We start from the raw sequence: 27,746 nt of genomic DNA on the forward strand, positions 1-27,746 counted from the left end.
GTTAAGGTACATGCTAAGGGTGAATACTTGTATAGGAAAGCACTGGCTGCTCATTTTACAGTGACTGTCACACCACTTAATTGCCTGTGGTACAATATGTCATCTGTAGGAAAGTGGAATGTCCCAAAGCATCACATTTCCTGTTTTTTCAGGTATGTTTCTTAACACCTAGCCAAAGGTAAGCTCCAAGAAACCTAGCCCAGGCTTCCGCAGTGCTGTATTGCCACTCTAGCAACAGGCCTGAGGAAGAAGAGTGGCACGCAGCAGCTTCAGGCCTGCAGTAGAGCTCAGTTAGGACTTGCCCAGTCCCAGTCGTCCATTCCCAGCGCTGGGGATCTGCACAGTACATTGAGGGGATAGAAACGCTCGATACGCTCATCAAGGCACGGGAAGGGTCAGGCTTAAGATTTCGATATTTTAATAAGAACAGTTCATACGAGTAACTCACTTCCGTACATTCATGGAGTACAAAAGTTTCCCTGGCTACAGGTACTAATGCTCAGATTTTAAATATATCTACAAACTCTTTACACTGATTGTTGGGAATGACTGAGCTTCAACAGGAACATCGTGCTTGATTGAATAAATATTTCAAATATAAGCTCTTGGAAGTGTTCTCTTTTAAAAAAAATTCCCTTTCTATAGATTAAGTTATGTTTCCATGGTAACACAACAGACATCCCTTTAAGGTTCAAAAATAGCTCTGTGCCACAGTTTGGGTATATCTTTATTGCTTTGCCAACCCCTAAGCCTTAGAACGGGCCCTAACAAGGCTTGATTGTGCTTACCTTTACATTAATGCAATCTTTCAGAAAGTTTTTCTCACAGTTTCAGCTGAGAAAGTTTCTGTGGAAATATTACATTTATAGTAAAATAAGGAGAAAAACAGAAAAATGAATTTGAAAAGCTCTAGATTTTCACATGGTGGCACTGGGAATCTCGGTCCTGAGTTTGAAGCGTTAACCATACCAGCAAGCTGCTGTTGATTGATTCATTCACTGCTGCTCCCAAAACCAAGAGTCATCCCAGTCAGGCATTTCTTTGCCAGTGCCAACTATTTCAAAGGTTCCTTCCCTCCACAGGGAAAATACCCCAAATCCTCCTGGGTACTCCAGTGAGGTTAAGCTGAAGGCAACCAAAGTAACTTCCTCGTTCCAGCCCAGCTTTGGTCTTGGCAAAGGAAACACAGGAAATGCTTACCCTGGACAGAAACTCTCAGGTTTCCCCATGCAACAGCTTTCCCAGCTACTGGGTGCAACTGAGGAGAACAAGGAGGCGTACTCCCTGGGGAAAGGGGGGAGATATTAAGGGAAGATCTGTCTGTCTTGGTAAGAAATGCCCAAATAGAAGAAGCATGATTCTCATGATTGGTGGCACTGGGATCCAAACCCAGCCAGCATTGGAGGAGGCTGTGTGAAATTGCGGTTTTGGAGCGTGGGCTGAACAGAAGTCATATTGGGACCCTTAGTCCCTGTGCTCACTTTGTCACATTTCCTTATTTAAAACAAGCAAAAAAAGGCACATTGTCAGGGTTATTTACTAAAATTTAGCAGCAGATGCTAGTAAGCCTTTGAACTTTTAAGTTTATTCATCACTTATGTTCCTAAGGCCTGCCTCTGAACACCTCACTGGGGAGGGACAGTTAAACAGACAGTAGCCTAAAACTGCCATTCAGATTCCAACATCAGTCTTACAAAGTATTCACAATCTGGGAAATAAAGGCCTAAACCCCTTGAATAGTCCAGTACATTTTTCACTTATTTGCATCTTTTTATGCCATTAGTCATAAGAACCCTGACTGCCTCCCGTTTGTAACTGAATTTACCTCTGGAGACTATTGCACTGGTGGAATTAGCTGTAGCAACTCGACAGTAGAACAGTCGTTAACTTTTCCCACTGGAGTATTACTTAATTTAAAAGTAGGTCTGCTGTTCTGAGCAACAGCAGTGTTTAAGTGATTGTGGAGAAAAGAGCGTTGCTGACCTATCTATCTGAACCAGCAGAAAATGGCTTAGATGCAAGTTAACAGGAAAATGCCAGTAAGCTGTCTCTTTACACTAGCTTTTCCAGCATAGCTGAAATAATACTACTTTTCATAGATGCTTTTACAAGAGATGTTTTGGTCTCTTAAGTGCCAAGTTCTATGTAAGCTGGAGTGGTTAGAAGATGAAGACTGACTGAATGCAAGTGTCAAACTGCACCAGGTTCCACTGAAATGCAAGAATAATGCCACCACACCTGTACAGATGCAGCACTTGGCTCCCACTTGCCCATTTTGCTACTAGAGAATCCAAACTCCTGGAATGAAACCAGATCTTTCCAAAGCTTGCTCCCACTCATATTCCCAAGGAGTGAGCTGGCTCACTGCTTGGATCTTTGGCAAAAGCAGAGATAAACCAACATTTCCTGAAAAGCAATTTAGTAAAACTTATTTTATGTATGAATTTCCACTAGGAAAAATGCAATTAATTTCACTAAGCTACTAGGCTGAGAAACACAACATCATTTCTCTTGATTGTACATGTGTCATCAAATCAACTGGAAATCAAACTCACACTTTCTTTATAACCTATCTGAATGTAGGTACTTACTTTCACTGCAGGCCAGCTAGAGCAAACAAGCTGAACTACACCCTTTTATTCGTAGGGAATAAACTTCCTGGGACCTCTGCCTCCTCTACCACCACCCTGGTGTGGTGTTACTCTGCGCTACCTTCAGGAGATGGAGCGGTATGCATTGGAGGTGGGTCATGACTTTTTGGAGGAAATTCTGGAAACCCAGTGCATGTGTTTCACATCTAGCCCTGCTTCCTTGTCATAGCTTCCCCTAGTTCCCTCAGTAGGTTATTGGCAAAGTCAAAGGACTATACAAAGGGTGCAGCTTAAACTGGATTTGCAAATACCAAATTATTCCATATTCACCAGAGCATGAAGCTGTGGCTGAATAGAGTCTGTCTGTGTATGCAGCACTGTCAGCTCACTTAAAGTGGTAGCTATAAGGGCTTCCTGGGGTCCCGGAGTCCCATCTGACTTACAGTCTGTTCCTGTGGCAGAACCGTTGTCATGCAGTGCAGTCACACTCCCTGGGACAGCAGTCAAGTTTTGATAGTGGCTGTTTTCAGAGAAAGACAGCAGCTTCTCTGGTAGTTTAGGTGACACATCATATTCTTCGTCAGGAAGCTCTGTTTTGTGACCTTCATCATTCTTAGACGCTCCTTCAACAATGACAAGGAAGGACTTCCAGGGTGTGTTTTTATCATGTATCTGGGGGAAAAAAAAGGGGGGGGGAGCAAAAAACCAGAAGGTTGAACAGATGATGACTGTCTGAGAGGCAAAAGCTTGGATCCAGCTCATACTTGATGCTGGTACTAACGATCTCTCTTTTCATCCCACCTAACTATCCCAAAGCTAGGGCAGTATATACATCCAGGCATTAATCTGTGTGTCCCTGGTGAGCTTCCTGTTTTCATAAAGCATCTAACAGGTCCAGCAGAGAGCCTGATGCAGAAAGTGAATTCTGTCACTTGCCAGTTGCATGGGGAACATGCTCAGAGGTCACAGAACCAATGCGTGACTGAAGAGTCCTCAGGCATGACCTATATGGGCTATGTCACAATGGATTAAGAATGGCTTCACTGCAGACTCGGGACTCAACACAAACCATTTGAGTATTGTAATGCCACATTGGAGAGAGGACAATGTGCTAAACACAACAAAAACTGGATACAAGTCCCCTCCAGGCCTGACAAAGTTGACAGGTCAGTACGTGGCCACGGAGGAAGGCTCTAGGGCTACAAGGCAGTGGGATGACAGGTTCTTACTGAAGTGTGCCGTCGGAGGGTGGACTTGTCAGTGAAAGTTCGCCCACAGGCATTGCACATGAACGGCTTCTCCCCAGTGTGTATTCGATGGTGACGCTGCAGTGCGTTCAGCTGTGTGAACTGCTTACCACACTGGTCACAGCAATAGGGTCGTTCACCTGAAAGCAGAGCACAGCATCAAAGGGGTGATGTCAGGCTGTCCTGGTTTCAGCTGGGATAGAGTTGTCTTCCTAGTAGCTGGCATAGTGCTATGTTTGGGTTCAGTGTGAGAAGAATGTTGATAACACACTGATGTTTTCAGTTGTTGCTCAGTAGTGTTTAGACCAAGTCAAGGATTTTTCAGCTTCTCATGCCCAGCCAGCAAGAAGGCTGGAGGGGCACAAGAAGTTGGCACAGGACACGGCCAGGGCAGCTGACCTAAACCGGCCAAAGGGGTATTCCATACCATGTGATGTTATGTCTAGTATATAAACTTGGGGGTGGGGGGGGTGGGGATCACCACTCAGGAACTAACTGGGCATTGGTTGGCAAGTGGTGAGCAATTGCATTGTACATCACTTGTATATTCCAATCCTTTTATTATTATTATTGTCATTTTATTATTGTTATTATTATCATTATTAGTGTCTTCTTTTCTGTTCTATTAAAACTGTTCTGATCTCAACCTATGAGTTTTACTTTTTTTTTTTCCTGATTCTCTCCCCCATCCCACTGGGTGGGGGGGTAGTGAGTGAGCAGCTGCGTGGTACTTAGTTGCTGGCTGGGGTTAAACCACAACATGGGGGTATTACGAGTGCTGCTCACTGGGGAACCTCAAGTAACCCCTGTACTTCATGAAGTGACAAGGCACACACAAGCACCTTCAGAAAAAAAACAAGATGTTTTCAGAATTCTCAGCTGGGTAAATTTTGACACATCTGAAGTAAGCAGATACTTGACAGAGTAAGGCCTAGATCCACAGCCTGCATAAATCTGTGCAACCACTGAAGCCTCCACATTCTTATATGTATTTTCCATTAGCGACTGAAGTCCTGCCCAGAATACAAGTTTTCCTATTTACAAGGTACGTTCTGTGAGCGTGAGTACCAGAGCTGCTCATAACCACTAGGTTCTCTCCAAATCCATCATAAACTGTTCTGCTGCAGTCACTGTATTAAGCACTTTTTGAAACAACCACGTTTACTTCTTCCCTAGCTAAGGTAGAAAAAGGGATGCCAAAAACTTTCGAACAGATGGAAGCGGTGTCACAGAAAAAGAGATGACATTCTAGAACAGGAAAAAACCGTTAGAGTCAGCACTGCCATGCCAATGTCCCCTGCTCCCCCTACAGTGATGCCACACTAGACACAGAGATGCAGGAAGTGAAGAAAGAGCAAGGCACGGCAGCCAAACAAGAATTTTGTTTACAGAGAATATTGGCAAGGATGCTTCCTACAGGGTGGCGCTGGATGAGAAAATGTGGTATTTACTACATGATGAAAGTAACATGAGTATTTGCAACCTGCTGTATTGCTGAGTAATGTGGACTTTGAGAGAGCGGATAAGAAAACTTAAAAACATACACTGAAGAGAAAATCCAAGCAGGAGAGAATGCAAATATGAAAGGTGGGCAAGCGGACAAGAATGAGATCAGCACTCTGTAGTGCTTTGCTCAGAGCTGAAATGGACATAGTTCTTCGGTCACTAATAATCCTGGCAGCATTATTAACACTATCTGCACAGCTCTTGGAAGTATTTCAGAGAATTGCTGTAACTCGGTAAGAAGCACAGGGAGTACTGGGAGAAGGGAAGTGGATGAAAGAGCATACTGCATCAAGCATGAAAACGTGCATGCAGGGTAGGAATTAAAAGTAATGGGAAATCCCTTGTCTGAATTAAGCAACTGTGAGGTCTACGTCTTTAAATTGTGATGGTTTGTTTAAAACAAAAAAGAGCACCTCCTACCTGTGTGAACTTTTATATGCTGGTAAAGCGAGTTCCTCTGTGCAAACGTTCTGAAGCAAACTTCACATTTGAATGGTTTGGATCCAGTATGGATTCTGTTATGGTGTTTCAAGTACTCCTTAGAGGCAAAGCTCTTCCCGCATGTTTCGCACATAAAAGGCCTTTCCCCTACAGCAAGGGTGAACAGGAGAATTAATATCACACGCAAAAACTGAACGCTATTACATGCAAATGAACCACACACCAGCCTCACAAAAGGATCTGAAGGGGCCACAGTGACAGCAGTGATGTCTGTGTAAGGCACAGAGCTTTCCCGCGAGAAATCTGCACAAAACCCTGCAAGTGCAAGGGCAACCACACCTATCCAACAGTACACCAATAGTAATATATGAAAAGCCCAGGGAGATCTGAAGCTAGCAGTCTTCTCACCATCTTTGGAGTATTCTGGCTTACTCTGATCATAAACACAACCCTGCATGCCTCTGATGAACAGCCTCTGCCTGTATGCAGCCAATTTTAGTTATACATGCCTCAAAAAGGTGTTCTTGGAATTGTATTTCATTGTAATTTAATGTTTTCTGCTATTCACATTTAGTTACAAGTTACTGGCAGAAGGCAGACAGTTTTAAGACAGGCCAATTAAGAGATGCAAAAGTACCACACACAACTCGCGGGTGGTATGAAGGGTCAATTCAAAACACCAATTTACACCACGTAGGATAGCCGGGAGAAGGACACGTGCTTTTAAAAAGATCAGAATAAGCCAAGACAGCTGTTTTCTATTCCTTGGGCTAACTGTTCCAGACTTCTAGAGAAATAATTTTTCTCTTAAGAATTCAACTAGACCTTTTATTGATGACAGATCTTTGGATATCGAAGACTATCCAAAGCAGCCTCAGCCCACACTTCAGACATTGGATCCCAGCCAGATGGGAACTCCTCTTCTTTTTAATCAGCTCCTTTTACTCTCTCCACTGTCTGCCTATCCACCTATAGGAACCTTTCTCAGTGAAACTGTGTCTAGGGATGAGAACATCTGATTTTATATAACAAACAACAACAAAAAAGCATTTTCTGAATGAAAATGAGATCTCCTGGTTTCACAGCAGGCCTCCTCCTATACGTAGTACACTGTAAAAGAAAGCCTTACCTGTGTGACATCGTTTGTGATATATAAGCATGTGATTCTGAGTGAACCTGGCACCACATTCATCACAGACAAAAGGTTTTTCACCAGTATGGATTCTGAAATGAGAAAGCAACATTAAAGCACCGAGGTATATCTCTTTCCTTTGCAGCACAATGCAAGTTGTCTTTACTTTGTGGCTGCTCTCTGATGAGTGACTGTATGCCTGCGCAAGTTTAGTGTCTTTTAAAAATACTTTCAGCTGGGCCAAATTCTGCATTGTGGTTTCTGCAAATACTGCTTTTATTGCTCGATCATGCACGTGCTGCATGATCAAGGCTCAGACGCAGAAACTTCTTTAGGGTAAAAACAAATCTTGAAGGTAAAAATTGAGTAAAGTTTAGAAAACTTGTATCCAGACAGACTGAAAGAAAAATGTAACCATCTTGGGATCTGAAGTAAAGCAGGTACCTTTATATTGCTGACACCATCAATAAAATATTCCACACAGAATGTGAGAGGTGTTCCCTGGCATGCTGCTCCTGCAGGGCCATCAAGTATAGAATGACTGGCTACTCTGGAACAAGTGGCACCCAAGGAGCAGAATAAAAAGATGCCACTTTTATACAGTCAGTTTTCTTGCTGTCACCCCAAGCTTGTGGTATTGTCTCCCGAGGAAGGCTGTGTGTACAGGAAGGGCAGTTTACAGAACTGCTGCCTGTGCCAGTTTACTCTAGCTTAAGTTTTTGAGCCCGCACACACTTCAGGACTCTTTTGAGTAGTCCTGCAGGAACACAGTCAACAGAGGCCAGTTTTCATGGTAATATACATCAACAGGAACACCACAGATGTAAAAATATATAGAAAAAAAGATGAGAAATTCTCACCACAGGCTGTCACAATACACAAGTTAGGACAGCGCTGAGTTTCCAGCATTCAACAAGCTTACTGAATAGTCTCATAGTGGTACACAACGGAGGAGAAACTCCACTTACACTAAAAAGTAATTTTTAAGCAGCACAAAGTTGCGGTTAGGAAAGGACACATGATGAAAGAGAGACGCTGTACAGCACTGCATCAGCAATAACATCATAGCAGCACTCTAGCAAAAGTTATGCTTCTGGACATGCTTTCTACCACTGGGAGTAAACCCACTGACTTCAAAAGACAAAGTGAAACAAAGCAGTGGTTAATGAACCCTTCTACCTTGCCTAGGAATGCCACCTAGGAATACGCTAACACCACTGCATTCTCTTTTTGGATCCGAGTAGTAGTACTTTGGAATCTTTTTCTGTACCTCCCTCTCCACGCTCTACACCCTAGCTGTAACCTGAACTTTGGCTGTAGATGACCGCTTTGGTAGGCTGATAAAAGCAGGCTAAAGCTTTTAATAGCTAGAATTTTTGCCTTGATAAAAATGTCTCTCCATGAACTTTCATGCGTTTGCACCTCCACCTTTGAGTCTCACTGCAATATAAGCACTACAACTGATTTCATCAGCTCTGCATGGGTGTCTTCAGTGCTTTACTCGCCTCCAGATGGTGACATATTAGCCCCTTTCTAGTCACATATCAGTTTTTTCTATGCTTAGCACCCAAATCTGGTGTTCTTCAATTTAATATATAGCCAAATCTCTTCAGAGTATTTTCATACTTATTGCATAACATTATTCTATTGACTATAAAGAGGCATCAAATTAGCTGACATAATTGTAGCCCCAATCCTATAAATAATTTGGCATGGGGGTTGCTATTCTCATGTGAAATGTCCCATTGACTCTCCTCCCGTGAGAAGAGTTAACTGTATGCTTCAGCAGCAGCAGGCCTCAGCCCATGCACCTCTACTTTGGCTTATATTACCGCAACTCCCTTAACCTGAAAAGCAGGGGGAATGAAAAAAGGCAATACAGACACTTTCCAGTCAGTCACGTTTTACATCCCCACTTCACTGGAAGGCTCAAGGTGTGTTCCAGGGGATTCTGCTTCTCCCCCCAGAATCTAACAAGGCCAGTTAAGTCTGTTCATACCTCATGTGTGTTTTAAGTGCAGAAGGCTGAGAAAATTTAGCCTCACACTCTGTGCACCCATAAGGCTTGTCGCCTGTATGCGTCCTTTCATGGAGCCTCAAGGCAGTTTTGGAGCTCAACCCCTTTCCACACTGTTGGCACTGATGACGCTCCCCACCACCCTCATGAACCTGGAGAATGTGCCTCTTGACGTCCTTCTTCCTCTTGAACTTCTTACCGCAGAGCTCACAAGGGAAGTGGCGCTCGCTGCTGTGGACGTGGCGCTGATGGCTTTTTAGGTTGCACCGGTTGGCAAAGGTCTGACTGCAGGTTTCACACCGATAAACAATTTCAGCTGCAATGCCGTGGCTGTGCTTTATGTGCTTGAGAAAACTTTTCTCATACAGAAATTCCTTCTCGCATGTGCTGCACTTGAAGTTACTGCCTCGTTTCTTTTTATCCTCTTCGGATTTTTTCAGGTTTTCTTCCAATTCAAAGTTGCCATCACATTCTTCGCTCTCAGGTTTGATGCTCTTCTCTGCTTGCTCCTCCTCCCTCTCCATATCACACATATCCTGGTCTTCAGGATGTTTGTTTTCTTCAACAGCAACCTCTGCATTCTTCTGCTGCTCTCTCAGCCGCCTTGTGTACTTCTTCTTCGGGATTTCCACAAATACTTTCCTCCCAGCCAGTCTCCCACTTGCCCTTCTGATTTTGGCATAAGGAGGCTTCACCATTTCCTTCTTTTTGTCCATTTTCTCTTTTGACTTGGTAGCCGGCATCTCAGGAGACATTCCATTGCTGGACCTGTCTACTGGGGAATCTGGAGGATCCAGAAGACAGTCTGCCTGGTCAGCTTCTGCCACAGCAGCTGCTTTGGACTCGAGCAAAATGCTTGGCTGGGTAGTGCTCTCTTCCTCAGAATTCTGTGATTCTGAGAAGTTTTGCAACTCCAACAGCACCGATTCAAGCATCTGCTTCTTTAACTGAAAGCAAGTTTCCGAGAGGTCCAAGCACTTCAGCTTTTCGGCTATTTCTAGCATACGCTGCACTCTGTCTTCTTCCACTTCTACCTTAGCAGTATAGACAAACTCAAGAAATGAAGCAAAATCAGCAACCTGGACCTCATTCAAGAACACGTTGGTCCTTGGGCCATCCATGCCCTTCTCATTAAGGAACACCTCCTTGAAAAATTTGCTTGTTGCTGCCAATACAGCCTTGTGAGCCACAAACTCTGCCCTGACACCTTGGTACTCCACGCTGACAGTCACGTCACAGAGGTGGCCCAGGAGACGCAGTTGATGCATTTCATTCAGAAGGTTGATAGGAGAGGACTTGGATTCTAGTAAAACTGCATTACTTTCCATCTTTCTTCTCTCTGCAAAAAGCTGTTAACAACATTGCACGTTAGCTATTTGCATGGAAGCTAACAAAACTCAAAAGATTTCAGTGGCCAAAAGACACATCCAGACTTTGGAGAGTGCTTCACTTCAGATTTAAGCACTTAAGCTGCTTGAGCTTAAGAGACCAGACTTTCAAAGAAGCATTGTGAAAAGTCTGGCTAGTGCAGATTTCCAAAAGTGTCACCCTAAGTGGTCATACCTAAAGCCATGCTGCCGGTCATATACAGAGGTTTCTCTGAAGTTAATTTGAGTTTAAATCTCAGCTGTAATGTCACCTGAAACACTAGAGACTATTAGAAGTCGTAATAGGGACAAAGCAAACACAGGAAGATCAGAAGAAATGCTCTCATTAAGGCATGTGGAATTAAGAAATTATTCTCCCTCCTAATCAGGCAATAAGAGAAAGGTAAGATTAAGTAAAAGTTAACTGCAATCCTAAATAAACACTTCCTTAAACAGGCTTTTGAGATAAGACTTTTAAACAAGACTCAGATAAAATTCCAAATGCTTAACTGACCAAAGCATAGGAGACTGCATAATCATATTCTCAAACTGTAAACCCAAGGAATCATAAAACTTCCTTAAAGTGTTTTCTTTTGTAAAAAAATTCATCACTCAAAATGCACTTACAGCCTCTAAATTTTGAATGCCCATTCGTAGCCTTATAAGGGCTTCACCATTTCCACAACCATTTAGGTTATGCCACATTTCCAAGTAATGTTTTAAGCTGCTCCAAGTTCTCAAAAGAACTGAGGTGTTTTTTTTTTTTTAAAAAAAAAGTTTCATCACAGAACAAACAATTTTTCTATGAACTTTGAAGGCACTCAGAGCAACATCCTGCCCTGCAATCTATTGAGTTTCACTGTGTTCCTAACAACTACGTACACATGTGTTTCAAATCTGAAGAATTTCTTCCCACTGCCTTAGAGTTAACTAAGGTTTCTTTTCTCTGTACATACTCAGGTACAGTAGACTTACAGTCTTTTACACACGGGACACTAGAAATCTTGCTTAGAAAGACAAATAAAAAAAATAGTGTACAAATGGAACAAAATTCATATTAATATAACAGTAAGGATCAGAAAGACTCCTTCTCCTTCCATAGAGCTATAAACTCAAATTTTAGTCCATACTCATTTCAACAACCCAAAAGTTAGACTCGCATCCCAATATGATTTTCTATGAGAACAGTTTTGATAAAATATTTTCAAAAAACTGTAAAATGGAGAGCTACAAAATACACAGACTCATGGAGATTATTAGTAGCTGTGTAAAATGAATGCTTCATGGACTTAATACTACATAAGGTAAAAAGCCACAGGAAGCCTGTGCCCCAAGGAGTTTACAAGTAAGGCAGACAAGACCCAAGGGAAGTAGAATTGTTTCCCCAACCTCACAGAAAAAGCAAGTGGGAGAACAGGGAACACAATCCACCATGGGCACCCGAACCCCTGCCTTAGATCCTGCAGAAAAAGATTATCCTCAGAACCAAACCCTTCCTATTTCCTAACCTTTGAATCTTCAGCTCAGTAAACTTTTATTAAGATTTAAATAGTTCCATTAACATTATTCTAATGAATACCTAAACCTCACTGTTACTGAGTTATGCTTACTACACCTAAAACAAAAGACCCAGGAAGGGGACAAAGAATTGCCTGCGTCAGCTCAGAACTCCATAAGCATCTCAAAACATTGTCCACTTTTACAAGCAACCCCCAATGCTACACTTTAGTTTTGACAGAAATTTTATATGAATGAGAATGACATGATTTGAGTCCTGACTGAAAGGCTGAGTCTTATAAATAAGCATAAAAGATGATGTTTAAACTCTGGTTCCCTTTCTCCATAGTCACCCTGCTATTTTTTTCCTCCCAGTTATACGACACACTGGCACTCCAAGTATTTGAGGGTGAATTAAGCAAAGACTCATTGAACACTTTATCTGAAATAACCAATGATATCAAAACCTAATTTTTTTTCCCCAATACAATTATTTTCAAACTACTTATCATGTTATTTCACAACTACCCATCTATTTTCCATCTGAGCACACAGCAAAAGCTGCGGTCACATGTAGACAACAGCGATCCCCAGCCGGAAACAAGAACCCAAACCACAGACTTCTCCTGCTGGGGTGAACGAGCTCATAACCATACTCAGCAAGCTGTTCGTTTCAGGAGCTGACCACAGACGTGTGCGTTAACAGACACATTGTGCCAATTCCTTTTTTCTTAAGACTGCAAAGCAAAAACGTCTTGTTCTTCCCACCCTAGTATTTGCAGAATCAAAAGCCACTGTGAAAACAGATCGCTCGCTCTCATCGCTAGCCTTCTGCTGGTTTGGAATTTGTTCAGAGGAGGAGAAGTAATCCAACACATGCAGTAAGATACATTGCGCTGTGAAGGCTTTTCATTGCCACTCCTGCAGCAAGTATACCGAGCTGCTGAGCACCGGGCTGGCAGAACATCTTCAACAGAACTACGATATATTAATCTTAAAAAAGACAAGGCCTGAAAATCTGCAAACTGAGCCTGCTCACTAGGACTAGCCTGTAGAGCTGAGATTCAAATAAAACCAATTCTTGAATAAGGTCACTCATCATACACCATGCATGTGTCCCCTTCCAGAGGCAAAACTAGCTGAAAAGAGACAAAAAGAGCCAGCTAGATGTAACAGAAGTGCTTGTGGACCCACAAGCTTGTCTGTTCTTCTGCACCAACAATTCCACGCAGTCTAGTAAGAGACATTACTGCTAGGCACCAACCTGCCTCATTTAGGATCGCTCCAACTATTGAAGCTACAATAGCGGCACCACAACAGGCACAGTCCGCAGGGCTGAAGCAGAAGCTAAACCTGCGAAGCGAAGGACAGCACACCGCAGCAAATGCCCAGCACGATTTTTAGATGACAGGCTGGAGCACTCCGAGGAGCTGGCAGCCCCTGTGAGAGCGCAGGGGCACTCAGAGACACGCACTGACCCCAGACCAGGCCAGGAGACTCAGGGGCACTCAGAGACACGCACTGACCCCAGACCAGGCCAGGAGACTCCTCCACATTAGGAGGATAGGGCATCGCCACATGTCTCCCCACAGCTCACACGGCAAGGCCAGCCGCCCTCCTCCTTCTCCTCCTCAGCAGGCTTCTTCCTCGGCCACCCCTGCTCGCCACAGCGGCCCGAAGATGGGCCTGGGGACGGGCTACAGCCCACACACACACCTCTCCCCGGCCAGAAGAGCGAAGGGGTAACAGGGAGAGGACGCCCACACCTCGGACACAGCGACGGGGCTACTGACCTCCCTGCTGGGGGCAGACCCCCCACACCAGCTCCCTCTCCCCTTCAGAAGGGGCCGTGGATCACACGGGAACGCTGGGAGCAGGTCCCGCTACCTCCCCACGGCGGGGGCAGGGCGGAGAGCAGCTCCCGGCGCAACGGCCGCCGCGCCGATGGCCACAGCGGCCAGCCGGCTGTGAGGGGAAGGGTAACGGCCACCGGCTGAGGGAGGGAGGCCGCCGGGGCGGGGCGGGGGGCCGGGGCCAGACCCACCACCGCCCCCCGCCTACGGCAGCCCGCGGAGGAGAAGGGCCCCGCCTGCCCCCGCACTCACCGGGCAGCCCCGCAGCCGGAGCGGAGCGGAGCGGGCCGGGCCGGGCCGCGCCTCACCGCACAGCCTGCGGGCGGCGGCCGGAAGGGCTGCCCCGCGGTAGCCCCGCCCCTCGCCCTGACAACGGCCGCGGGAAGGCGCAGGCGCGGCCCTGACGCGCAGGAAGTGGCGTCCGGCGCTGCGACGGACGTCGCTAAGCAACGGGGCGGCAGCCGCGCCCGCCCCTCGGGCGCCCCCGGGTTTTATTCGAACCGAATTAACGAGTTTCCTGCAGTCAGATCCGCGCCAATGAACCCGTGACGGGACGGGGGGTCACTTACGTTACGAGCGCACCTTTATTACAAAACAAAGCAGTGACGTACAGCGACAGCACGCAAACCTGTACGAGCTCTCACGAAGAGAGGCTCTCCGACGCGTCCAGCGCTCTGTAAAAAATAAAACTCTGTACAGATCCAAAAATCTAACTGGCACAAATACTCTGAAGCAGGAATACCCCCCCCCTTCTCCGACTGCAACGCCTAGAACTAGTGTACAGCTCACCCGCGTATAGGCGACACAGAGCGTCACGGGGCTGCCGCCACCAATATTTGAGATAATTTGAGGTAATTCGGAGAGACTGTGCAGTTTCCTGGCGATAGCTGACGTTATAAGTATGCGAGGGAGTGATCGGCGTCTTCTGCGTTACTAGCACTAGATGGCACATGTTCTGCTTCTTTAAGAACAACGCTTTCTGGTTTATAAAGTTTACCTTGGTCAACCGACCAAATTTCTGGCGTGGAGTCGTCACCCATACAGGCTTCTGAGAATGTTTCTATTTTGGACCAATTATGGTCTTTTTTGGTTGTAAGATCTATTAAGAAACTTCTCCAGTGAACACTGCGGTCATGAATCTAGGAAAAAAAAGGGGGGGGAGGGGAAACAATTATATCTGATTTTTTTTCCTAACAGTAACTTTAATAACTGAAGACTTAATCCAGTGCAAAATCAAATAGTAACGGGGTTAAGTCTGTGATCCTGCGCTCAAATGCAAAAGCTGAACTCTGAAACGCAAGAACAAGTCTGTTTTGCCAACTCTGCACTGATTTTCTGGCTCCGCTGTCATGGAACGCTTCCAAAAGAAGCTAGAGTTTTAGCACACAGGCAAACATTAACTTAAAAACTTGTAATTGGAAAAAACCCTTATGCTCTGTTTTAGCAGACACTTCAGGGACCTGAAGGTCTCTGAAAACAGCTAAGCTCAGCAATCCATGTTTCGGCATATCGCAACACTGGAAATACATAAAATCATATTCATCTGCAACACGAAGATGCTATAAACCATCATGTTATGGCCTCTGCTTAAGAGGCTTAAAAGACTGCAGAGACTATAGTAACATAAAATGCAGCACCGTTCGTTTTTTTAAGAAACGGATTCAATCAGTAATAAGCATTTTAAATAACCACTAATATTAGATTTTCCTTTTGAAGACAACAGAACAAGTTGGGAGATGACTGGTTTGACAGCCAGCAGTGGGAGCTGCTGTGCTGTTGGACTGAGGAAAACTCTGCACACTTCAGAAATATATTTTTAAAAGCTGTCTGTAGAAGGCAGATCAATTCCCCAACCCTAATAGTAATTTTTCTGCAATTTTTTTAAAATAAAGATCAGAACTTAAGCACCAACATGAGCCCTCATTAAGCAAAGAAACTTCACTCAGTAGTTAAAAGTCACCACCGCAGTCTGCCTGCCACAGACACACCCAAGGGGCAGCGTACCGACACGTGTCTGCGCAAGGTGGACATGTCTGTGAAGGTTCTCTCGCAAGCTCTGCACTTGTACGGCTTTTCCCCAGTGTGAATGCGCTGGTGGCGCCGGAGAGCGCCCTGTTGGGTGAACGTTTTCCCGCACTGCTCGCAGAAATACGGACGGGTCTCTAAAAACAACAAAAAAAGCCCCCAACCAACAGGAAGCACAGAGTTAGAAGGCAGGTTCTTTTGGCCCAGATTTCAGCAGAGAAAAAGCATAAGGAATTTTAAAATAAGATCAGTATTGCTAAAGAAGTGTACATAGGAGACATGTGCTTGGGGGCCCTGGTTTATGTGATAAACACTTCTTGGCTGCGAGGGAAAGCCTAAGAACAGCTCCCTGATCCTGCAAGGGGAACAGCAGCAACTACAGCTGCTCTCTGCTCTGACGTCCTTCAGCAGCGCCTTGCTGAACAAGTCGGGATCAGTATGACCCCTGCTTCTCCTCATTCACTTAATTCAAGGAGTTTATAAAAGTGGTTCCGAAACAAAATGTCACCATCCAAACTAGAAAGTAGTTCAGATCCAAGCTTCCAGTGCCACTTATTTTCCCAGCCCCGAATAGTTTGTTTCATTACCTGCATGGACGTTACTGTGCTGGGCTAGCGAGGCTCTCAGTCCAAACGCCTTCCCACAAACCTCGCACTTGTAGGGCTTAGCACCCATGTGGCATCGTTTGTGGCATTTTAAATATTCGTTGGTGGCAAAATGTTTTCCACACACATCACACTTAAATAGGCGCTCTCCTGAGTAAAGAGAAAAAGACATTCTCAATTCTTTCAGCACAATTTTGTACTTCAAAGTTGGTTTTCAGATGTCTTTCTATCCCTAGTAGTTCCTTCCTGGTACTCGAGGTCTCTTCTGAGAGTTACAAAAAAAAGTGTGCACCTTCTTCAAATCCCAACTAGCAATTTCTAGCAGTATAAAGGGAGGCAGTGGGAGAAACCAGGTGGAAGGAACAGAAGTATTTAATGCCTACCTGTGTGGGTCCTTTTGTGGCCAGTGAGTTTGCCTTTATCAGCAAAGCAAGCCCCACAGTCCTCGCAAATATATGGCTTTTCCCCTGTATGGGATCTAAATGAAGTGGAACACAAATGACTATTAATAAATTAGCTCTTGTAGTACATTCTTAAAATAATGTATTTGAAATTACGTTCTACAGACTACAGGCAGCATACTTCATTTTTTAAATGAAGTGGAAAAAAGTACATTCAGCTCACTCAGGAAATGGTGCGTTTGCCAGTGTAGGTACTACACTAAAGCACTAAAATTCCCATTTAAGGTTTAGCTTTTCCTCACTCTCAGGCCCTACAAAATCCACCTCTCTTCCACAAGCTATAGCTCATAGTATCAGCATCGGAAGTGAGAAATCAAGGAAGACGACAAGCTGCTGCTCTGCTAGAGACTGAAAGAGCATTCAGATTGACCCCAGCACAATGCCAGCAGCAGATCTCTTGGGACACTGTGGGCCACATTCTTGGCTTCTGCAATCCCTCAGCCTCATGTCCTCTGGCCTGCAAACTTTAGCTTGCAGGATATTCCCATTTTTAAGACAAAAGGCACCACCAAAGAAAGTCAGGCAAGCAGTGCTTCCAAATGCATGCTGAACATCTGATTTTAAACTAGCTCCAATCAGAGAAAGTCCAAGCCCAATGTTTGGTGTTAACACTGTGCTGACTTTCCTTATTCCAACCCAGATAGTAAGACGTGGAAAAGCACACGTAATTTTGAGCTGTCAGGCAAAATGCTGCAAATATGAGACAGCCAGTTACCCAACATAAAGCCCCCAAGTCACTGTTTTGTTGCAGTCATACCACATCTCACATGTGGTGCAGCTCTGCTGCGTTTCTACCAACAGAGATTATCTTGAAATTTCAAATGTTTTGCTGGTCCTGAATCAGTATACCTCACAATTTTTTAAATCATTGCCAGAACACTTAGGAGACAGAAGAAAACTACTGTCCCCATTGTATGGGTCCACAGTCTCTAGTAGTGGGATTTCTCTCATCTCTTCTAGCCCTCCAACAGTTAACCTCCTCTTATAAGCTATCTGCTATGCTCCCTGTTTGGAGAAAGATGGGAAATTCCATGGGATGATTCACCCTTTCTGGGAAGAGGACACATTTAAGACAGACACCACTGGAGAGCAATTCATCCAGTCTAGCTCCAATGACTACAGAGGGAGTCTAGATGAGAAGTCCAGCTTTTGTATTGCATACAAGAAATGAAATCCCACACTAAATGACTTGCTCAGAGTGATAAAGAGCAAGCAGGGCTCAGCATCTAGGTCTCTGAGGTCCTTGACTAGTTCTTCAGCCTATGCTACTTTTTATCGGTGAAGGCCATCATCTTATTTTGAAGACTGTCTCAAATGACTGGCTTTTGATTACAAGTTCGGATAGACCATCTGTTTCAAAATCCCTACCAAAACTGATGCAATGACCAGCTGCGGACAAAGCCTTTACGTAAAAGAATTAATCACAGATACTACAGAACAAATCATATCCCAGTGTTCCTGTTATAAGGACACACAAGGAGAATTGACTCAGAACTGGGAAGTCAGAAGAGGAAAAAGAAGTGCTGAAGTACACTGGGCATGCAGGGAGTGGTAATGGGAGAAGCAGTACTGTAGGCTGACCTGGTATGGATCTTAAGTTGTGATGGCTGAGCAAATTTTGAATGACAAATGCCACATTCATAAGGCTTTTCTCCTGTATGCGTCCGCATATGAAACACTAGCGCTGTTCGGGAGCTGAGGATCTTCCCACAGACAGAGCAGAGAGGGCGTTTGACTCTGCCTTCATGCTTCCGCATATAATGTGTCCTCACATCTCTCTTTCTTTTAAAAGTAGCATTGCAAAGGGTGCAGGCAAACTGCCTTTCTTCAGTGTGCACACAGGCTCGATGCTCCTTCCAGCTGTTGTAACTAGCAAACGACTTGCTGCAGATGTCACACTGATAGACTTTACCAGGCAAGCACTGATGAACATCTCTGCAGTGATCCACGTACTTTTTCCGGGAAACAAACTGCTCATTACACTTATCGCATCTTATTACATAGGCAGATTTCTTATTCACCCCACTTTTATTTACCTTCTTTATTTTAAACCCTTCATCTGATTCACGTTCTTCAACATCCTTCTCATTAGAGCATTCATCATCCTCATCGTCCTCCTCAGTACAGACCTCCTCATTATCTCTACTATCTTCAACTTCTGAATACCCCGCTTCGTAATCTACCTCCTCCTCGCCCTTCACGCTCATTTCACCTTCATCTTCATTCCCTCCTTCACTCATTTTTTCCGTTCTTGCTTCAGCTTCCTTATATTTCCGCTTCTGTGCTTCTTGCTCAGTGCTGCAGTCTGCTTCAGTAACAGAGGAACCCCCAGGTTCTTCCTTACGACTCATGGCCTCTTCGTGCCTCGCACACTTTTGTCGTTCAGCCTCCGATGTCCCATCCCACATCTCTCTGTCAGGATCTTTGTCACAGGTTGTTGCATTTGGTCTATGCGCAGGTGGAACTACCATCCAATAGACAGGCATAAGTTTCCTCTCTTGCCCAGACTCATGGATTTTTCTGTTAAAATAAACAAACAACAGGGCACAACTTCAATAAGTTTAATTGTTTCAATTCGGACATGTTTGCCCTGGAGGAAGAGCTGTTTCCTTTTAATTGTTCTTCACACCATTTAAGAAATTAACAGCATGTTTGGAGAGCCAAACAACAGGGAAATTTTATGTAGAGTTGGACCAGATAATTAAAGAAAATTAAAAGCTCTCAGTTCATCAAGGATGGAGCCCCTCAAGCATATGTATTTGTCATCTGACTAGTAACATAGGATGGACTGTACATTTTCCTCCAAGACCACGCTGGACAGGGTAAGAAATTATGGACGTAAAACAAGGAAAATATAGATTAAATGCCTATATGGAAAAACAAAACAGATCCCCTTGTAAGCCATCAATTGCAGCAGTTAACTCTACTCATCACTACTCAGGTGTGTGGAACAAGCTACGTCATTGCACTCGCTACACATCTGGATTGTTTTTTCTGCTACTGGACTGAACTACAAACAAATGTTGACATTTTTTAAAAAGGGAAGCTGAGATCCAGTAGTAAACCATGTATCTCCTGTACCACACAGGCAGGGTATGGAGATGTTTGACATGTATGGTGGCTTTTGCAGTTCTGGAAACTACTGTGCATTTTCAACATCTTGTTTTCAGTCAAGCAGCACTCAATAAGTCTATCCGGAAGCTCACGCTACCCAGCAAAAAAGCACACAGGGTATTTGGCTGACAAAAACCATACTAAAAAGCACCACACTGCCCTGACGTTTATGAAATGGGCATTTTCTTGTGCATTTTAAACAGATGCTGATTCTTTTCAGGCTCCTGTTTAAAAACCCAAACCTGAGGCTTCCAAAATCACCTAAGAGATATGGCTGCACAAGTCCCCTTTGATTCAACAGGAAATGTTCACCTAAATTCCCAGTCTGGGAGATGTCAATCCAGTAATCTGGACTGAGAGCTTGATGAGGTCAAGTGAAAAAAATCTGTCCTGATTTCGACACACTTCTGATCAGATCCAAGGAATTCTGGAATTAAAGCAGCAAGGACTTCAGGAATGCTTTTACCCTGGCACCCAGAGAGAAAACACATTTTCCTGCGCGTGCGCAGACACACACACAGACAATGCTGTACCTTACGTGAGTATTGTAAGCAGACCTCTGAGCAAAGCTGGCGGGGCAGTGTTCACATTTATAAGGTCTCTCCCCGGTGTGTGTTCGTATGTGGACTGTCAGGCCGCACTTGGAACTGATGACCTTGTCGCAGTATGGGCAGGCCTGGGGATCCCGCTTCTTCTCATGCACCCTGCGGATATGGTCGTTTATGTCCTTCTGGCGCTTAAACCTCTTGTCGCAAAACACACAGGAGAAGCCCCGCTCATCACTATGAACAGTGAGGCGGTGCTGCCGGAGGTTCTGGTGAGTGGAGAAGAGCTGCTCACATGCGTTGCAGCTGTACTTGACAGCCAGATTAACGGCATGTCTGAGCTCCATGTGCGATTGGTACTGCTTGATAACACGGAATGATTCGTCGCACTTCTCACACGCAATCTGCGGCAAGACTTTGGCCACATGCCGCGGTGATTTCCTACGTTCCGTTTTACTGGCAAATTTGGAAATGAAACTGTTTGCATCTTCCCACTGCTCAGGCAGAGTGTTCCTAATTACTACACAGGCTTCCTTTGACTCAGTCTGACTTAGGAGAGAATGACTGTTCTCGTTTTCCAGACTAACAATATCCATGCTGAGTCTGTTTCTGGTATCTGTCTTGTTACATTTTGGTAGCTTTGCGGTCCTGGATTTTGGGTCTGGAAAAGAGGTGTCCTCTTGCTCCAGGCTTGCTGGTTGGCCTTCAATGAGTTCGTAGCCAGCCAGCAACTTCTTATGTTTTTGCCTAGCCCAAAGTTTCCTCTGCATGGGTATTGCCACAACTTGGGAAGAGTTACTCAGTTTGTGGTCCTCCTCTTGCTGGATGCGAGTCCACTGTGGTGCACCATTTTCACACAGCTGACCTTTCAGATGGAGGCTCAGATCTAGCCCCTTCCTGCCCTCTGCTTTCACTTCTTCACAAATGTCAAGCAAATCCTTGCATTCAAGTCTTTCAGCTATTTCTTTCATCCGTTGCAGTTTTTCTGCTTCAATCTCCACTTCTGCAGTGTAAACAAACTCCAGGAAGGAGGTGAACTCTTCTGTGTAAATGTCTTGTAGAGTCACTGTGCAATTCTTGGTGTCCAGCATCTCATCATGCAGGAAAAGCCCCTTGAAATAGTTGCTGGAAGCTGCCAAGACAGCTTTGTGAACCAGAAACTCCTCCTGAATTCCGAGATGTTGTGTGTGAACTGTCACATCACAGAGGTGACCGAACTGGTACAGAGAATGCAGGGCCCTCAGGAGGTTAGGAGCAGCAACCTTGGATTTCATTAGAATTTTCTTTTTCTCCATCCTGCCAGAAAAACAGACAAATGTTTGAGTGCTTGCTCTTCCTCTTCCATGAGCTATCTTTTCATTCATATACGACATCAATCACTTACACAAAAAGCTCAGTGGAGATCCATGTCCTAATTCCTAATTTACAAGATGTGGCAAAGACCTCAAGGTTGCTTCTATCAACGCAACCATCATCAGCAAATACACTTGGTTTATGAGGCACAGACTTAATTTACGCTCTAGAATAATCCTCCAGAGCGAATATTCTGTAGCACAGATGGCAACAGTAAAAGAACACAATTAACATGATTGGCCCAGCTTAATAATAAAACACTCTTCATACAAGCGTTTTTAACAGTAGAGGTCACACCAGTTTATGGTAGAAACAAGCATCTTTCTCCACTCTTGTACAAAGGGGGAACTGAAGCATAGCAAGTCACTTCACTTCCGATTGCTTCCAGGCTGGTGTTGAAATAGAGCCTGTGTTTTCACAGTCCCGTACCAAGCTCCACTCGCTGCCCCCAGCAGCCCCTTGTGCCAAAGCAGGGGAATAAATCTTTGAATCTCATTCAATTTTGTTTCTGGCTTTTTTCCCCAAGTAAACAATCAGACCTAGGGGTTAATAATGATAGTTAGTAAGCTTCTATTGTATTTGGCCACTTAAATAATATACAGGGACAAACTACATATCTAGAAATAGCTACAGATTTTTTGAAAAGGTAATAGTGTTTTATTTGAAAAATATTTAAAAACTGCTCCTTCTCAATCGACAGAGGGGTCAGAAGTTTTCTGACATTTTCACAAAGAACAAGTTGCATTTCCCCACCAGCTCTAGAGGCAGACACTAGCTATTATTAGAGTAAATCCGATGCCTGAGAACTCCATGGCTTTCCTGCCTCAACCTGCATATGACACCTACACCGCTGGAACAAGAAGTCTCATTTACCCTTGCCCATAAAGCACAACAATAATGCTGTCAACCTTACTGAGGCCTTTGGATGCTCTGATCTGATCCTCTAAGCTGATATTCCTGATCTAGCATAATTTTTAAATGTCTGTTGTTTAGCACATGCTTACAACAGCTTTGTAACCAAGGGAAGAACATTAGGCCAAAATAAACAGACGAATCAATTTGTTATTGCTTAAAGGCTCCGTTTAAGCTTGGCTTGCTGTGCTTCCCTCTCACAGTAATAATGGTTGGCAGAAAATGACACCAAACTGTACTTTCACTTCTCATCTAAATTATGTTTGACATTATATTAAATACATTCCTGGCAGATATCAACTGTCTGATTAATAAGACAAATGTGTCTTCAACATAAAGTACCAGGAAGTCAAACACAATACATAGCCTAGAGTGAATAGGTTTGAATAGCAAACTTAAGATAGCTTTGAGAATACTCTTCCTAGTACAAGCTACTGCAGCAAGCATGGCAGAGGATAATCATCTTCTAATCGGCAAGGCATAAGTCACTCAATGCTTGTGACACCCCAAATCATGTTTTACAAACTGCATTTAAAGGTTTAAACTGATTTTCTAATGACCCCATTATGTGCCACTGGAATGTGTACTCCTGTGTTTGTAGGAAATAGACAGGATTTCTACTAGATAGAAAATGTCTGTAAATTTGAGTTATGCAGAACCTCAAATATTTGTACTTAATTGGGGGTTTGATCCTGAGTACTCGATGAGCTCCTGGGAGAAGTGCCAGTCCAATCAATGGGACTGCTTGGGATCTCAGCCTTCTCACCTAGCTGGTGCAGAACCTCCTCGCTGCTAGCAAGTTCAAAGATGATTACTCAGAAAAAAGAAAACAAAAATACTACTACAGGAAAAATACTTAGGAAAAGTAACTAGAAGAAAAAGACAAACTATGTGTTGAAACATCCCATAGAAGCTAGAAACTGGTGGTGGTGGGGGTATGTGCAAAATAGCATTGTCTAAATTCTATCAGGAAATGACTGCTCACATCCAGACTCCTGCAAATGTATGATAATTATCACAGTCACTGCCTTATGAATTCTGGCCAGCAGGCATCTTTAAAATGCTCCCAAGTCAACATCTGCCAACTATTCCCTACCAGTGATCACCAGCTACGTGGAGACATAATCCTAACAGCTCCTATGGCACACTTGCAGGCTGCAGAAAGAAGCGCAGATCCAGAGGTTAATACCAAATTCAGTCCACAAATTCACAAAAGCTTCCACTTAATCTGTCCCTGGGTTTGCCCTTCTTAATGTTTTCCAGCAGGATATCCTTCTTCATTTCTGTGCAGAACTGACCCCAGCACTGCAAAGCTCACTGATCAGTAGCACTTAAAGAAATCAATGGGCAGAGCACGTGCTAATTTCCTCCTCCTCTTTTTTAAGATCCCCATCTGTGATAAATTCTCGATACGCTCCCACGTGAGCTCTGCTAACACTAATATCTGATACTAAGCCAAATGGAGAGGTACGTTCCAACATCATCTCTTTAGTTCAGCTGGTTCTAGATTAAATCAGCCCAGAAATGGTTTACTGGAATGACTTCCCAGTGAAAAATGCCACAAATTAATCTATTTTCACAAATTTTTTTTCTTCAGAAAAAATGAGACTGTACTTTTTGTTACCATTGGGAGAGGAAACTGGTCTTTAGTTTTCTGAAGTTGTGTTGTATACAGTTTGTTTTCATGTTTTACAGTTTCACGAGATTGAGAGTAGAACACAGTGTTTCAGGGGTATAAAATAGTATATAAGATTATTTTCTTTTTCCTCAAAAAAAGTTGAAGTAATAGAAGATTTCCAAGTATTTTGCTTTCATTTTGAGGGTAAGGAAGCAGCTTCTTATCCCCAATGGATTAGGAAAGCTATTTTCTCCTTACTCTTTCCACTTCATTAACACTTAATGACAAGAGAAGATTCTTGAGGGACTCCCATCCACAGCGACAGGAATGAGGATGACAAATGTTGCAGTAAATCACCCAGTTATTGAATCAGAGAAGGACGTAAGTTCTAATTGCAGGTTAACGTTGGCTTGAAATTACCACCAGTAATCGAATAGGAAAAATAATGGTAACATCACTAACAGGTTTAATTCTACCCCTCCATTTATGAACACAGGGCACCCGGGTCTTCATAATCCTAACTGTCGCTCCCAGCTGCATCCATAAACCAAGCACTCCCAGAGCTGAATCCCATCTCTTTCACTTTCCAGCGCTCTACCCAGCCCAAATCTCAAAACGATTGGCACTCCTCTCTTCTGCTCCACTGCAAACACACCACCCTAACCCGGCAGAACAAGCTCCCAAGTGGTGACACAGGATGGTCAAGAAGGCGGAAAAAGTGCAGTGTAGCATGAGGAGCATATTCAGCCGCTCCACAACCCCTCTGCTATTTTCTCACACCCTCAGAAACCCTCTCAGAGTTGCTCCTGGGAGGCGGCAAGGTTCACAGCCCACTGGGAGAAAGATACCACTGATCACTGCAGGTCATCACAAACCCGTTACCACTTAGGAAACCAGGAAGTAAAAAGGAGCTGGTTAGAGGTTAACAGCCCTAACAGACATCATTCTGCTGTATCCTGAAGCTACTTCTGAAAACAGCAAGTTGCTAGTCTCCGAGACGCTGACTTCAATGGGAAGATTTAAATGAAAGCAACATTTTTTCCACATACTGCATTTTACAGGTTTGTTTGTAACTTCTTTCAGCTTTTTGCCCACTAATAAGGGAATAAATACTTTAAAGAATTTGCATCTATGCAAGATTTACAGAAAACATAATTAATCTAACAGAACCGTTGCAAAAGCCAAAAGGTATTTCAATTCAATTGCAGCTCCTGATAAAGCCACTGGAATAAGCACAACTGTTTTAAAAAATAAAGCCTAACAGTGGCTTCCAACCTCCAAGAAGAGATTTATATTTGTTCTGTGCTATAGCGCTTTTTTTTAAATGATGCAATAACACAGCCAATAGCAGCTCTCTAATTCAGGATAATTAGTACAATAAATGAAGACATTTGTAGGAAGGAGAGTAAATATTTCTAAAACATCATTGTTTCTTGGACTTTCACTGTTCACATCTACTTTGCAATTTCTACGGGCGAGAGCATTAACTGGTGTGATATTGTATAGCCCTTTTGAAGCGAAGACAGTGAAGGTACACTGATTTATACACCCAAGTATCTGGGGGAGAAAAACCCAGTAGGTCGAAGAAATTGAATTGCATACTTCTAAAAAAATCTGCTGTTTCACATAAATATGCCCTGCTTTTTGCAAAGTATACATAATCTTTTGGTCGCTTGACTTTCCCCAGTCCTTTTCAATTAGATCTTAAGTTTCTCTTCAGAGAAGCGAGGAGGAAATTCTTCCTTAACTTATTTTCCCAGGAGGGGTTCCGTTAAACTCTCAATAGCTGCATGTACATGTACAACAAAGGGCCCCGACACTGATCAAAATGAGAACCCTTGAAATATTGATGGTGTTAGGGTGCTGGGGGACTGGGGGGGAGAGGGCAAGAGCCCTGATATGCTCTTGGTCACCTTTATCCTCTGCAGAAACTGCCCAAGTATCTCTTTGAAGTGCTAGTATGGCGTAAGAGCATGTAATTGCTCCTCTTGATGCCTGGGCTACCACTTGGCAAAATAAGACCAACATGGGTAGATAGTAACAGCAGTACAACACCCCAGATCCTGGCCAATAAAATGAACCGCTCAAGAGATCAGACTAAACAACCAGAACTGCAGTACAACAGGCAGAATATTTAAGAGCACATAAACTGCCCCAAGTAAAGGGCAATTAGACTCATTGCCGCAGATGCACAAGACCTAGCTTCAGTCCTTAAATGAGCTATACCCATGATATTTTTTCTGATTTTTGCTTTGTTTTTTCCTGTAAAATCAGATAACATTTGCCTCTCTTAAAGATGGATTGTGGTGATAAAAATACATTAATAGCAGTGAGATAATAAGCTAGCATAGGTGAAAAAGAGCATTATGAGGGCATAAATAACAGCTGGAGTTACTCAACTGTATTAATCATCTGGAAAATTAAGCTTGTTTACATAAATTCCCACATGATGCAGATACATAAAGTTAGGTACGGCAGGACACCAAGCTAACAGTAACAACAATAGCGCCTCTCCTGCCACAGTTTCTGGGCAGCAGTACACTGCTGGGTAAGCTGAGAAATTGCAATCCAGAGCATCCCAATTTAACCTCCAGCACGCTGCTGGACAAATTCCTCCAAGAGTCATTTAAAGTTGTTTGGGTCTTTTTTTTTTAAATGTATCGAACTTTGATTTCTGCCTTGCCAAAAAACAAGCACATTGCCTTTGAGACACAGCTGGAAATGCTGCTCACATGAGAAAATCAAGGCTGACCACACTTTACAGGTGGAACAGCACTGACACAATCCTATCTGAAAGATACCACACTGTGTTATTCCTCACACCAACGACAAAACGCAGTTGTGACCGTCTTCTGGTTTTCACCGTTTACTTTGCGCGGCCAACAGACTTCTACGCGTGTAACGCAGATTTCTACGCAGCACGCGCAGCTCACCCCTGAGCCCTGCAAGGAAATCAGAAGCCAAAGACATTTCTCCCCGTGCTCGACAAGAGCGCGAGTCTCCTCGCGGCACGGCAGGCGGCCGGCGATCCGAACGCCACCGCACCGATGCGGAGACGTGAGGCAGGCCGGCTGTCACCCGCCACCCGCGCAGGGGGACAGGTCACCTCCCCAGGGACACCGCAAGGCCGCCCCACGCCCCGATCCCGGGGGAGGCCTCGCCGCCGCCATGCCCGCTCGTGAGGCGTCGAGGCCCGGCCTGCGCCCCAAGGGTGGCGGTCACCCTCCCGCCGGGCAGGGCGGCGGTGGTAGCTGTAGCAGTAGTAGCCGGACCCCCTCCCCGGCGTCCCGGCAGCTCCCGGGAGCGCCTCCCCGCCGCCCGGCCCCGCGCCCCCCCCGGCCCCCGGCCCCCGCCCGCCCTTACCCTGCCAGGCGGGACGCCCCGCTCCCGCCTCAGCCGCGCCCGCCGCGCTGCTCCCGCCCGGGCACCGCCCCCGGGCGATACCACCGCTCCCCCCCGCCC

At 44.5% G+C, this 27,746-nt stretch overlaps 2 protein-coding genes across 6 annotated transcripts; both read right to left on the bottom strand.

The window, feature by feature from the left end:
- Positions 1-401: 401 nt before the first annotated feature.
- GZF1 (GDNF inducible zinc finger protein 1) lies at positions 402-14,771 on the bottom strand. 4 transcript variants are annotated; one of them, XM_069787758.1, is made up of 7 exons: positions 13,904-13,922; positions 13,063-13,151; positions 8,917-10,283; positions 6,915-7,009; positions 5,765-5,932; positions 3,821-3,978; positions 402-3,263 (listed from the first exon to the last, which is right to left on the bottom strand). In XM_069787758.1, the coding sequence occupies exons 2-7, from the start codon at positions 13,069-13,071 to the stop codon at positions 2,907-2,909; spliced, it is 2,154 nt and encodes a 717-aa protein (XP_069643859.1). In that variant the 5' UTR covers positions 13,072-13,151; positions 13,904-13,922; the 3' UTR covers positions 402-2,906. The 4 variants fall into 4 exon arrangements, with proteins under 4 accessions (XP_069643859.1, XP_069643861.1, XP_069643860.1 ...); XM_069787760.1 differs by lacking the exons at positions 13,063-13,151; positions 13,904-13,922 and adding an exon at positions 14,649-14,771; XM_069787759.1 differs by lacking the exon at positions 13,063-13,151 and having other exon boundaries at positions 13,904-14,010.
- On the bottom strand, positions 14,180-27,742 carry LOC104322895 (GDNF-inducible zinc finger protein 1). Of its 2 annotated transcripts, none has more exons than XM_069787756.1 (7): positions 27,648-27,742; positions 20,390-21,697; positions 18,324-19,262; positions 16,665-16,759; positions 16,264-16,431; positions 15,656-15,813; positions 14,180-14,790 (listed from the first exon to the last, which is right to left on the bottom strand). In XM_069787756.1, exons 2-7 carry the CDS (start codon positions 21,694-21,696, stop codon positions 14,545-14,547), a joined length of 2,913 nt encoding a protein of 970 aa, XP_069643857.1. In that variant the 5' UTR covers position 21,697; positions 27,648-27,742; the 3' UTR covers positions 14,180-14,544. The 2 variants fall into 2 exon arrangements, with proteins under 2 accessions (XP_069643857.1, XP_069643858.1); XM_069787757.1 differs by lacking the exon at positions 27,648-27,742 and adding an exon at positions 21,786-23,811.
- Between the last annotated feature and the right edge of the window lie 4 nt (positions 27,743-27,746).

This window comes from Haliaeetus albicilla, chromosome 7, assembly GCF_947461875.1.
Source record: "Haliaeetus albicilla chromosome 7, bHalAlb1.1, whole genome shotgun sequence".
In the NCBI taxonomy this organism is placed as follows: Eukaryota; Metazoa; Chordata; class Aves; order Accipitriformes; family Accipitridae; genus Haliaeetus; species Haliaeetus albicilla.